The sequence below is a fragment of the Cervus canadensis genome, chromosome 21 (genome assembly GCF_019320065.1).
Source record: "Cervus canadensis isolate Bull #8, Minnesota chromosome 21, ASM1932006v1, whole genome shotgun sequence".
Lineage (NCBI taxonomy): Eukaryota > Metazoa > Chordata > Mammalia > Artiodactyla > Cervidae > Cervus > Cervus canadensis.
The window spans coordinates 53,305,141-53,318,707 of NC_057406.1; the positions used below are offsets into that span (position 1 = coordinate 53,305,141).

The window sequence follows — 13,567 nt, forward strand, 5'->3', positions numbered from 1 at the left end:
GCATAGAAGTATTTCAATCTTTTACCCTCTGGTGTGGCTGCACATGAATGAGCCCTGGAGTTCTTGCTATAGCCAGATGCTGGGTTAACCTAAACCCTCTCCACCCATGGCCCCATGCAACCCTCGCAGTCATCCTGTTAGGTATCATCATCACCCTCACCATCATCACCATCCTAAGTGCCATGGGACATGGTAGCACTTCCCTTACCAGCATGCTGCCAGTCTTGCCTGGGGAATTTCACTGCAATCGATTATCCTGGTGCTGGGTCATCCACAGTTTTTTTGTTTTTTAGTATTTATTCTTATTTATTTGGCTGCACCGGGTCTTAACTGCGGCATGCAAGATCTTTGATCTGCATTACGGCATTCGGGATCTTTTTAGTTGTGGCATGCGGAATCTAGTTCCCTGACCAGGGATCAAACCCAGGCACCCTGCACTGGGAGTATGGAGTCTTAGCCTCCGGACCACCAGGGAAGTCCCTGAATCGTCCACAGTTTAATCAAGGGCTTCAGTAACTTGTGTCTATCCCCTGTTCAAAGGGTGGGGCAGCCTCATGTTTCCTGAGTGTTCCCATTATTCACAGACACATTCCAATTGATTTCCCACAGGCCTCTGTGAATCTATGCTAACCACCCTGGCCCAGCTCTCGCAGAACTTGCCACTCTCTTCTGTACCCCATTAGACCTGGCTACAGCACCTGTGATTCCTTATGCCATCCACCAGCTTTGAGGACTGTCACTCCCACTCCACTCAGCTATAGGTCCTTGAAAGACAAGGATCCTGTCAGGTGCTTCCTGAATTCACTGGTATTTGGCAAAATGTTTGGCTATGGGCTCAACAAGTGTCCATTGAATGGATAAGTGAGCAGATACATGAGTAAGACTGAACTGTGATCGTTACTTGGGGTAAGAGATCATAATGCATTCCTTTTATCTTTACCACTTGAATTTATATCTAATTACTTCTCTGACCCTAGTAGATGTTTTCAACTATGAATATTCAATGAGAATGTATTAAACTACTCCACAGTCTGAGATTAAGGACTGCAGAAACGTAGGTAAGAGAGCAAGAATATGCCTGATGCAACCAACCGACCTGAGAAGGAACCAGAATTTAATTTGCTCCAAACATGGGGGTTTATCCTGCTCAGCACCCTCCCCCAAAGAGGGCAAAATGAGTTGTTAAAACATACATATCAACTCTTTGACTTTAAAATGAAAATACAGATGATAGCTAACACTAATAAAAGGCCCATCTTGGTGCGCAAACTGCTTTGGGAAAAATAAGAGTCGTGAAGGCTTAGGGATGCTGACCCCAGGATGCAGAATGACCGACAGAGACGTTCAGAGATGAGAGGCCCTCCAGTCGAGTGGAAGCTTGAAGCTCCACATGCACTCAGGTCTTGGCCTTCCCGGCGCCCTCTCCCTTTGGGAGAGAAAAGAGCTCATGCAGTCTCTGAACCGGCAGACAGCAGGCATTGCACAGGTCAGCGCAGCCCTGCCCATGTGCTGGGGGAAGGTGGAGGACACTCACAGCTAAGAGCAGGGCCTGGGTTCAAACCTCAGCCCTGCCCTTTCCAAGCTAATGACTGTACCTTGTGCTTGTTTACAAGCCTGTTGTTCCTTTATAAAACGGGGAATGATACTGCCTACCTCCGCGGAATATTAGAAGGAATAAACAGAAGCCTATGAAGTGCTAAGCACCATGCCTGGCAGACAGGTACTCAATTCAATAAACAGTACCCTTTGTTATAGAGTGGCAGGTATGGCAACCTGAGAAGTCAACATTCCTAGGTTTGCACAGAGGCCAAAGGTCACCCAGATGAATCAACACACTGATTCTCAAACCTGGCTACACATTAGAATCAGCTAGGGAGTCTTTATTGATTTTTTTTTTTTTTTTAACATTTCTTTTTCCTTATTTGGCTGCACCAGATCTTAGCTGTGGCCTTCAAGCTCTTTTAACTGTGGCATGTGGGATCTAGCTCCCTGACCAGGGATCGAACCTGGGTCCCCTGCACTGGGAGTGGAGAATCTTAGCCACTAGACCACCAGGGAAGTCCCTCAGCTAGGAAGCCTTTAAAATGCTAGTGCCAGCCTTCTGTACCCACTGAATCCAAATCAATGGAGAGGGGCCCCAGGTATTTTTTAAGGCTCCAAGAGTCTAACAGAAAGCCAGGGTTGTAACCCTCTGCTATAGTTAAGCACTGGGGTCAAGCAATGACCTATAAAGAAAACTGCTAATAGTCAAATCAGAACTAGGTGCCCAGGCCTAACAGGGAGGACATCTTGATTGCAGAATTAAAAAAAAAAAAAGTTTTACAACTGAAAACTACTCATCTTTCTAATCCTGAATACTGCACATTAATACCTCATTAAAAGTTACCAAATTCTCAGAAAACCACCACTCTGGAAAAGTCATAACAAAGCTCAAGTGTTTATTAAGAATTAAAAATACTGTAAATAAGCCATACAGTTCATTTCACAGTAAACTAAACAAACCTTTTTTTTCTTTTTCCTTTTTTTTTTCTTTTTTTCTTTTTTCTTTTTAAAGGGCAAGACAGCCATTAAAGAACAGTACAGCTCAAAGGGGGAAGGGAAACAGCAAATGGCTACAGAAAATGCACACGTTCCTCACTGACGGATGGGGTCTGCTGACAGCAAACCTCTTCAAGAACATTGTGGTAAAAGAGAGACAGTGGCCTCCATTCCCTGGGGAGGCAGTCTATGCCTTTATGAGCAGCTCTCGCAATACATTTCCTGAAGGAATCCAAGGACTCTCAGGGATTCTAAACCCTTATTCTGAATGCACTATTTGGGGCCTTATCAAGAGGTGACACAGGTCGGCCACAGGGGACTCTGTGGGGAGTTGTGCCTTCACATTCAGAACCGTCTGAATTCTTTGCATAGTTACCACTGAGATCGTGAAATGGTTCAGGAATGAAAAAGACACCTTTCCCCACAGAAGGTGACCATCAAACAGCTGATGCAACTAAAAATGGAGGGCTTGGCCCCCTCTCGATTCAGAGTTGACCTTAACAAGTCGTAACCAGTTGGAAGTGGAAGACAAGAAGTGAGTGACATCTCATGAAAACCTCGGCCAGAAGTACTAAAAAAATAAAAATAAAAACAAAATAAAACGAATTTTCCTTGAAGACAATTAGAAAGAAAAGTACCTCCTCCCCCCACATTTTGCTTGAAATCTGCCAGCCAGGCAGGATTTTTGAGGTTAATCTGCTTCTGTTAATCCTCAATTGCAGCCACTACGGTTCTTCCCTGACACGAGGGAGAGACATCCCTTCTAGAAGGTGCCTCTGAGGCACAGAAGCCAGGCCTTCAGGAACGCCCCCCACCCAAAGCAGAAGCAGAAGACTTTTGCGCAACTGGTGGCGCGTGATAACCATCATAAATAAGTTAACCAGGCACAAAAACATAGAAGGCCCGGGAGGTCCTGGTGGTGCGGGTTGTGGAGGGACCTGGCTGTGGGAGAGAGGTGGGGAGGGGCCATCAACACTTTTTTTTTTGGTCATGAAAAACTGCACTGGCCATCCGTGCCCTGCACACGCAATCCATTTAGACTTTCTCGTGAATCTTTTCCACTTTCACAAATAACCTATCCAGGTCATTCCTCAGGTCCTCTAGCAAACCCTTGGCCGACTCCAAGTTGTTCTCGTTGGTCTCAATCTTCACCGAGTACGCGACCAAACTGTCCACGGCAGTCCTGAGCATTTTCAAGTCCGACTCCACCTGGCCCACGGAGGCTCTGAGGTTGTCAAGAGAGGAGAGTCTGTCCAGCAGGTCCTGGGGGGGCGCGGCGGTGGCCTCGCGGCCCAGCAGCGTTTGGACCTGCTCCTGCACCTTCTGCAGAGCCTCCACGGCGCCGGGGAGCTCAGCCATGCGGCGCTTCAGCTCGTCCACGTCGCCGGCCAGCGAGAGCTGGGCCTCGCCGAGGCCACGCACCGTGCCCGCCAGGCCGCCCTCGGCGTCGGTGGCGGGGCCCAGGCCGGCCACACGCTCCTGCAGCTCGGCCAGGCGCCGCGCCTGCTCCTCGCTCTGCGCGCGCAGTGCCTCCAGGCTCTCGCCCTGGCGCGCCCAGGCTGCCCGCGCCGCCTGCACCCCGTCTTCCACGCTCTGCAGCCGTGAGTCCAAGCCCTGGCTCTCCTTCTGGAGCGTTTCAAAGGCCTCGGAGGGTCTGAAGGCCCCGTCTTCTTCTGGCCGGAGGGCTGCCGCCTTGAGTTGGCCGAGCTCCTCCTCGAGTCTCCTGATCTCGTCGGGGAGGCGGGCAACCGACTCCTCCGCCCTGAGGATCTTCTCCGTGAGCGCCTGAAGGGTGTGACGTTCCGAATCGGCCGCCTCCTTGAACCTCTGCTGCTCCTGTTTGAGGCTCACCAGTTCTTTGACCTCCGTGTAGACATCCGACTCCATGGTCTGGATGGTGCTTCTCAGGGCCTCCATGTCCTTCTCTTTGGACTTCACTGAGGTTTGTATTTCCTTAACCACTTCCTTCAAGGCTTTCAGATCCTGCTTGTATCCATCTGAGTCTTCCAGAGAGGCGACCTTGGCCTTCACGTCGTTGATTTCCTTCTGGCTCCTCTTCTGGACGTCTGTGAAGATGGCGATGTTGTCATTGATGGACTTGGTGAGCTCCGTCAGCCTTTCCTCCACAGTGTTCTCCAGGGAGGTGAAGTCCCGCTCCCGGGCATCCTTGACCACATGGATCCCATCAGAGAGGTCTTTGAGGATCTCATTCTGGAGTTTTTGTAGAACTTCACTGATGCGGTTGATCTCACTCTCCCCCTGCTTCACGGCTTTCTCTGTGAGATCATGTTTATGTTGGGAGCTTCTCACAAGGGACTCAAAAGTACCAAACGTGGCTTGCAGGGACTGCACCTGTAACCAAAATCCAAATGTTAACCACAGAGAACTGCTGAAGGGTTTTATGCTTCACCTATATTTCTTTTGATCTGCCCAGCTTTAAGGTCCCTCCTCCAACAGAACAGCACCATAATTCTCCTTTGGGGAACCATCCTTACACACAGCCCATGTGGTTTGGGGGACCAACCCAAAGGCTTCATTCCAAGCCCTCTAGGCCTGACCAATCAATGCTTTCCATCTACCCACTTCCCCACCCCTTCCTGGAACTACAGTGATTAGCAGATGGGCATGTGGCCTAAGCCAGGCCAGCAAGTCGATTCCAAAACTTCTCTTAAAACTACTGGGAGAAGAAACCTCTTTCAACTGGAATTGCTAGCTATAGGATGAGGGAAGCCTGGAACAGCTCAGACCAGCACATGATCAATGCCTGCCTACAGATCAAGCCAGCACAGAAGGAAGCAGAACTCAGGGAGGGCAAGGTCAAGTTCTGAAGATACAGTTTAAATCCCTGGAGACAGTCATACTGAAGACATCTACTCTGGAAGGAATCTACTCTGGAACTAGTAAGTTCGAGCCGATAAATTATCTCTTTCCCTCCCTCCATCTTTCTTTAGGGCAGCTTTAGCTGAATTTTTAGCTCTTGCAACTGAAAGGTCCCAAGTTTTCATAGAAACAAAGCTGAGGCACATGGGAGACAGTGGGCAGGAAGGCAGGAGAGCAGGTCCAGGTCTCTGCGTGGTAGTTCTAGCTCTTTGGCCCTGAGAAGTCACTGCCCTCAACTGAAAATGTGATCAGTGGACCAGTGGCCCTTAGCATGTTCTGGCTTGTGAACACATTATGATACTGATTGCCACTATACATTCATTCTAAATAAATTCTACCCTAAACAGGGTCTGACCTGGGAACCACTCCAGGGAGCAGGTTTACTGTCCTGAGAGGCTGAGAGTATGATGATTAATGGCCTGCCAACACAGTCAGAACTGCTGAACAGAACTACGCACGACAAAACGAGAGGAGAAAGGGTGGTGAACGGATTAGATAAAATAGCAAAAAATTGATGATTATTGAAAGTAGCGTTCACTATATTGATCTCTTCTTTTCTTAATGCTTGAACATTTCCATAATGAAGGGCTTTAAAAAAAAAAAAATAGCATGGGTTCTAGAATGGGACTACCTATGCTCAAATGCTAGCTTGGACACTTCCTAGCTGTGTGATCCTGGGCAAGTAATTTAGCCTATCTATGCCTTGGTTTCCTCAGCCACAGGACGGAAACAAAGATAGTATCTAATTTATTAGCTTGTTTTGTGAGAATAAAGTGCGTTAATATATATAAAGCACTTAAATTGGGCCTAACACATAGCTGTGCCCAGTCGCTCACTCTTTGCAACCCCATGGACTACAGCCCTCAAAGCTCCTCTGTCCATGGGAATTTCCAGGCAAGAATCCTAGAGTGGGTTGCCATTTCCTCCTCCAGGGGATCTTCCTGACCCAGGGATCAAACCCACATCTGTTATGTCTCCTGCATTAGCAGGTAGATTCTTTACCACCGTGCAACCTGTGAACAGTAACTGTCACCATCATTATGAACAGTACTCTGGGCTCTAGTTCCAGTCCCACCAACAATCAGCTCTGTGAGCACAAGGAAGTCACACTCAAATTCCAAGTCCGAAGTTCTTCATCTATTAACAAATAGGTTTCTAAAGTCCTTTATTGCTTCTATCAGTCTGTGATTTTAAAGCAAATTAGAGTAAGGTTCTCAGGGACTCCAGAATACTTAGACAATTTCCCTGCTCAACCAAATATAACCTGAGCCATAAAGGACACCTTGAGAAGGTACCAGAGACAGCTGACCTCTGAAATTAGGTTATTCAGTCACAGAATCTGCCTGTTTTAAGCACAGATTTCAGAACAGAGGTGTGAACAGGTAGGCACAGTACCTGAAACATGGTAGGTGTTCATCAGTGTTTTCTGAATGAATCAAAGAATGAATGAATTTACAGAGCGAAGCCTGACGAAGACCAGGCTGGTCCATTTCCCCCAACCTGTCTGTCACTCCTAACCTGGACTGGCTCTTTACAGATAGCTAGGAAGGGGACTAGATAGGAAATGACCGATGAAACCAATGAACAGGGCACACAAAGTGTCTCCCTATGTTGGTGCTCTTCATCCTCTGAGTTGTCCATCTTCACATGCAAAGACCCCATTGTAACCAATATGCAGTGACTGTACGTTTCCCCAGCATGTGTGGGATGCCGACTAAGTGGTGGACAAGATGCCAGGGCAGAGTGACACTAAGACAGGACCCCTGCCCCCGAGGAGCTCACAGTAGGGGCAGGGGTGAGACTAGTTAGCAGTGGCTGATATTCAACAGGAACTTGATGTAAATAATTATGCAAATTTAAGAGATATCACCTCAATCCACTCTTATAATCATCTCATGGCATCTCCTATTGATCCCCATTTTACAAAGCAGGAGGCTGGGAAGTGGTAGAGCTGAGCATCAGAATCCAAGAATGTCTGAGTTTAGAAACTGCACTCTTGGCCTCCAGTGATACACCCAGGAAGAAGCATGTGCAAAGTGCACCGAGTGTGCACTTTGTGTGCACTGGACTCCTAGCCCAGAGTAAGATGAGAGGACAAAGAAATACAACTAGAGAACTCACTTGCCCACAAACAGCTCTTAGTCTCATTCAACTGACCCCGCCAGCCTTAAGCCTACTCCTAAAATCATTGTATGCCACCCTGGATCTGCCAAGGCAACCCAAGCCCTTCAGAGGGCCTAGACCAGAACCAGGGTTTCTGAAGCCCTGCGCCCATTTGTGCCTGCTGAAATCTTCAGGCTAAGAACAGGCCAGCCTCTCGGCCCATTCAGCAGACCTGGGCCATGCCCTAGAACTGACAGCATCTGAGAACGAGACCAGGTGGGCACCCAAAAGGGAAGTGGAATAGCATGCTTCAAAGTCACCCTGCTCTGCTTCCAACCCCAGCTCCACCACTGAGGGTCTGCACGTGACCCTGAATGAGTAACACAACTGCTCCAGACTCAGCTGGCCTATCTGTGAAATGGTTCTCATGTCTCAGAGGGTAATGGGGAATACCTGGCCCACAGTGAAGACTAATTATGAATAATAACAATACAGTAAGAATATGTCTCTGAGAAGAACCAAACCCTCATCCTCAGAGGAATAAGGTGCTCAAACTTAGTTTGTCAGAGGACCACTCATCACTACTCACTCCTCAAGGCAAAGTAAAATCTACTGGCCACCCTGGAGATGCAGAAAGAACTGACCACATGCAGTGGAAGATCCTATGTGGCAAATGTTCCAAGTCAATGAAATGAGCATTAACTGAGCACCTACTAGGTACTAAGCAAGGCATGGGAAAGATGGCAAAGTGAACAGGTAAGTGGTGAAGCGTGTTCTAGGAGTTCACTGCAGTTTGAATCCTAGCACTGCTACTTGCTGGTTGTGTAACCATGTAGAGTTACTCAGCCTCCTGCTGTTCACTTTCCCAGTCTGTGAAAAGGGGATTGTATCAGTCTACCTGTTGGCACTGTGAGAGTCAGATGAATGCACAATAAACATGAGGCATTAAATATGAGCCTGACTACACTACTAAAAAAGAAAGGTCACAATTTCAATGGTTTACAGCCAGGTGGATTCTTGAAAACCTGGAGAGAGTCCTCCCCTTACTATGGAGATGGAAGAACTGAGTACCCCAAAGGAAAGGGAATCTGTACAAAGCTGTGATGGAGCAAGAGTGGGAACCAGATGAAAGAATAAGGGAGGGGCAGGGAGGAAGCAGAGAGAATAAACCTCACTTTCTCCTGCCTCAACTCAAGACCTCCACCATCTGGGCCTCCGCTTCAGCCTCCCCTCTCACAGCCTCCTTAAATGTTACTCTGCTGCGGGCAGGATGGCCATGTAGCATCTGCCAAACAAGCCTGTGTGTTCCTCATGCCGCCTGTCAACAGTTATCCACCACCATATAGATCTAGACTGGTACCACGCTGGCCACCGGGTCACAGGCCTGGGCAAACTCCACCTCCTCTCTCTTCTGAACTCACAGAGCAGTCACCCTCAACCCAAACCTACCTGTGGGCCGCTTCACAAATAGGATTTGTCCTTCGCACCCTCCACAGGGCCTACCAGGAGCCATGCGACTATTAGACTTCACCAAATATTATGATTGATTGGTAAGTGGGTGGATCAAGAGAGGAAACAGAGAGCCTGCTGATGATACTTCAGCAGTATGTCTATTTTTTAAGAATGATTTGACATTCCAGATAGGCAAAGCAGCACTGCCTACTTAATTCCCTTAGAAAAGTCACCTCCCTTGGCCTGCAGCATGGAGCAAAATGACTCACTCCAGTTGCTCCGCCAGTCTTAAGAGGAAATTCCTAGTCCTGCATATTCTACACAGTCGATAGAAACTTGGCAGGGCCGGCAGCATGCTGGGAAAAGGAGGCAGCAGTTCCGGGCTCAGAAGTGGTGGCGGGATTTTTTGTTTCAATCATGAAACCAAGTTTCATTGAGCAATGACATGAGTGGAGGACGGAGGACAGGGAACGAGGCTGAAGGAGCTGCACTTGGTGTAAAAAGAAAAATCAGAAAAGGTAGACCCTAAGCAGCTTCGTGTTGAAAGGTGGGTCCATCCCTACCTGAAACAGGCCCCAGTGGCCCCAAGGCTGTCGTGCAATCTGCCACTCACCAGCTGCGGTCTTTATCAATTAAGTTCTAAATCTCAATTTTCTGGTCTGGAAAACGGAGTCAAAACTGCCAGTCCTCTCTCCTTCCCTCCCTCCCAAGGTTGCCATAAGGATTAGATAATAAGTGAGTAAGCCCTTTAAACATCATATAAATGTACTTCCGTGGTATTATTCACCAGTGTGACCTAGTATCTTTGGCCGTTCCTCTCCTCTAAGGGTGAAATATGCTATCATACTTCCCAGGCCCACTTAGGTACACTGGTCTAATAAAGCGCAGGGGGCCTAACGAGATGAAATATTTCATCAGAACTATACAAATGAGTAACATTACTAGCTTCTCTTTCCCCGGGCTCCGGGTCTATTAAAATCTGGCTCAGATGTCTCCCACGGGGCGAGCAGAGGTGCGGCCTTGCCCGAGGCTTCCAGGGATGCGCTGGTTTCCCTTCCAAGCTTCTCTCCAGACAACTCTGCCCATTCAGCGGTTCCTAATCCAAAAAGAATGAGCTTCCCAGAGCCTGCCGGCTTCCTTACAGGTCACCGCTAATGTCCTGTGACAGGCCCTTGGCCCACCCTCCTGGGCGGCCGGAACATCCTCGGGGCGATTCCTCAGCGGCCATTAACAAAGAGGGTCTGGGGGCTGCCTCGGTGCCAAGGGGCCGGGGCGAGGGGACCCCGGGCCGCTGGCGGAGGACACCCGGCCTGGGCCGGCGAGGGCCCCGGCCGGGAGGGCACGAGGGGGCCCGGCTGTGGGTACGGGTGCCGCCGCCGCCGGGAGCACGGAGGTTGGGGGGCCTGGGTACCCACCTTCTGCTCGACGCCCTGCAAGCCCTGACCCAGCTCCTCCCGCTGCCGGGAGAAGTCCTGGTGGCTGCGCCGGACGTGCTGGACCTCCTCCAGGACGTGGTGGACACACCAGCCCGAGAAGGCGGCCGCCGCCACCAGGGCGAGGTAGAAGAGAAAGTTGAGCACCCGGCCGAGCCTGCGCGAGCAGGACGCGGAGGACGAGGCGGCGGCGGCGGCGGCGGAGGAGGAGGAAGAAGCCTTGCCGCCGCGGTGGCCGCCCTTGCCGTGCGCCTGGTTCTGCGGATGCTGCGGCGGGTGCTGCTGTTGCGGGTGCGGCGCGGGCGGCGGCGGGTGCTGCTGCGGCGCCGGCGGCGGCTTCTTCGCCACGTCATCCGCGCCGCCCGACGGGTGGGCGCCCTTCTCCGAGGGGCTCGCGGCGCCGTGGCCGCCCTTGGAGCCCCTTTGTTTGGCCGAGGGCATGGCGGGCGCGGCGGCGGCTGAGGCCGCGGGCTGCGAGGCTAGCGAGTGGGGCGCGCGGCCGGGGAAACTTCCTCGGGCTCCCACGGGGCTGGGCGAGCAGCACGCGGGCGCTGTTGGCGTCGGAGCGGCCGAGAGAGAGAGAGCGAGAGCGGGCGGGCGGGCAAGGAAGGAGGCCGGGCGAGGGAGGAAGGAGGAGGGGGCCTGCCTCCGCCGCCGCCGCCGCGGCGCCGACCCCGCCTCCCGGGAAGGGAGGCCGGCGGAGCAGAGCCCGGAGCGCCTGCCACGCACGCTGGGGCCGGCGGGCGGCCCCTCCCCTTGCCGCCACGACCCCAAAGAGGGAGGGCCGAGCGGGGGGCGGCCCCGCGGGGTCTACGGAGGCTGGGATAGGGCGAGGGGATCTAGGGGAAGGCGGCGGCCCAGCCGGGTCTACGGGAGCCCGGGTGGGATGAGGGTGGCTGAGGAAGAGGGGCCGCCCAGCCAAAAGGTCCGGGGGTTGGGGGTTCGGCGGAGGGGAGGGTGGTGGCCGAGCGGGGTCTACCGGGGCACGGTGGGGGCAGGGGGCGACGATGGTATCCCAGCCGGGTCAGTGGAGGTCAGGGCAGGCGGCTGCAGGGGGCGAGGTGGGGAGCGGCCGGGCCGGGTCTAAGGAGGCGGGAACCGGCTGCCGAGGTGGCCGCAGGGAGGGGGCGGAGGCCTGGGTCAACTGGGACCCGGACTGGCGACTGAGCTGGGGCCCCGGGGCCCGGGGATAGGCGGGTCGGAAGTGGAGGAGCCGGGCAAAACCTAGTGCAGAGGGCTCAGCGCGAGTCCCGCTCCCTTCTGGACGCTTGCGAAGAGAGGGAATGAAGGGGGGCGCCCCAGGAGCCCTGTTCCTGGGAGTGGGAGTAAAGGGGCAGCAAGAGACCCCCATTCCCTTCCCCGGGGAGCTGGGGAAACCCCCAATCCCCCTTACTCCTCCGCAGTCCCACCCTCCACGCCTCCAGGGGTTGGACCTTTTTTGTTTCCTGGGGTTTGAAGGCGAGGCAGAAAGGCCTTTCTGAAAACCAGTTGGCCCCAAAGGCATGTTTAGGAAAAGTTAGCAAAGATTATCGGGCTGCTTGAAGATGTTCAAGGGAAGAGTCATGAGCGGCCCACTTAGCCCAGCCAGTTCAATGTCGACACTGTTGACTTTTTTCTGAAGCCCGTTCAACTCCATTTTCTCTTTACACGCGCCCCCCCCCCCCCGCCCCCGCACTGTGTCCACCATCCCCGCTAAGGACAGGCTCTGTGCTGCGTGCTGGCGACCGGCAGCGGCCGCAGTGAGAGGACGGCAGATCAGGGCTTCCACGCCTACTCTGGTGGAAGGAACTAAACTAATGCCAGGCTCTGTGCTCCGCAACTTACATATGTGTTCTACCAAACCTCACTGATATCTTCTAAGATAGGAATTATTTTACCTGCTTAATGGGAGACAAACGGAGCTTGAGCCCCACTCCAAATGATTGTCCCAAGATCTCCCATAACGGTAATTTGAACCTTGATCTGCTTTTTCCCGAGCCTGTGCGGCTTAATATTGCTGTTTAGTCCCTAAGTCGCAGTCTGACACTTTGCGACCCGGTGGACTCTAGCCCACCAGGCTTCTCTGTCCATGGGGTTTCCCAGACAAGAATACTGGAGTGAGTTGCCATTTCCTTCTCCAGGGCATCTTAGGCCATGGAGAAATTAAGCAGTTTGTCCACTCTCAGTAAGGCCAGTTAATGCTGCGGCAGGTACTGAGCTCCACTTTACAAGCTTCTTTCCCCCTAGTCTTGGTGTCTGTCTGTGTGTGTGCCTGTGAGTTAGCACCCCTGTTTCTTTTCCCTGGAAACGTCTCTCAATTCCTTCTTTAAAAAAACACTCCCTATCCTTAAGGCCTAGTTCAAATTCTCTCTCTCTCATGAAACCTTCCCTGTAAACCACGTGATACCTCTCATGAGACTTAGAAACAGAAGACAATTGCAAAGCATTGTGTAGGTTAGTTCAACATAGCAAACCTTTGTTGAGGGTCTGCTACATACCAGATAAATGTCTGCAAAGTACTAGAGTCTCCTCTCTTCGAGGATAGGAAGCAACCATTGCCTATGTCTCTATGAATCTCACTTTATAAGATATTTTTAAAAATCTCTACTGAATGAATGAACATATGTGCCTGCCCTCAAAGGGCCTGCATTCCATCTGGAGAAACATGCAGAAACCTTTTGAAGGCTAAATTGTGTCATCCAGACTATAAATGGAAAACGAACTTGGAAAGCAAACCATTGGGCTGCACCTGGGGAAGTCTTCTGAGGTGGAAAGTTCTTAAACAAAGCCTTGAAGAATAGATTTGCATAGGAGGAGAGCAGGGAGGATATTTCTGTGGCGGAAATGGGGGTGAACCCAGGACATCTGTCTGACATCAAGGGTGTGAGCTGCAATTAGGAAAGAGAGAGATGAGCTGGGTGGAGTGGGTCCAGGTTGCAGAGGTTCGCAGAAGCCAGCCAGCCAGGCAGGCACAGGAGTTACTATTAGTGTGGGAGGCCAGAGTAGATTAAAGCAGGTTCTGGACTAGAAATACAATCATTTGCTCCAGAGAGGAACGTCCCCACTCAAACTAAACACTAGGAGCTCTGATAGAAAACTCCCTGCTCAACAAGGCCTATGACTCTGACCTAGGAGGGGAGAAAGGAGATGGCAAAGGAAAGCAGAGGCTAATATCAGAAGAT

At 51.5% G+C, this 13,567-nt stretch overlaps 1 protein-coding gene across 1 annotated transcript; it reads right to left on the minus strand.

Annotated features, from left to right (window-relative positions):
* Nucleotides 1-2,418: 2,418 nt before the first annotated feature.
* On the minus strand, nucleotides 2,419-11,104 carry CKAP4 (cytoskeleton associated protein 4). Its single transcript, XM_043440557.1, has 2 exons — nucleotides 10,389-11,104; nucleotides 2,419-4,890 (listed from the first exon to the last, which is right to left on the minus strand). Exons 1-2 carry the CDS (start codon nucleotides 10,845-10,847, stop codon nucleotides 3,574-3,576), a joined length of 1,776 nt encoding a protein of 591 aa, XP_043296492.1. The 5' UTR covers nucleotides 10,848-11,104; the 3' UTR covers nucleotides 2,419-3,573.
* Between the last annotated feature and the right edge of the window lie 2,463 nt (nucleotides 11,105-13,567).

Bases quoted from the DNA above. Each gene is read 5' to 3' on its own strand.
- CKAP4 (XM_043440557.1), bottom strand. From the start codon at position 10,847: ATGCCCTCGGCCAAACAAAGGGGCTCCAAGGGCGGCCACGGCGCCGCG. The intron at 4,891-10,388 runs GTGGGTACCCAG...TTTTGGTTACAG, and splicing joins TGCAGGGCGTCGAGCAGAAG to GTGCAGTCCCTGCAAGCCAC.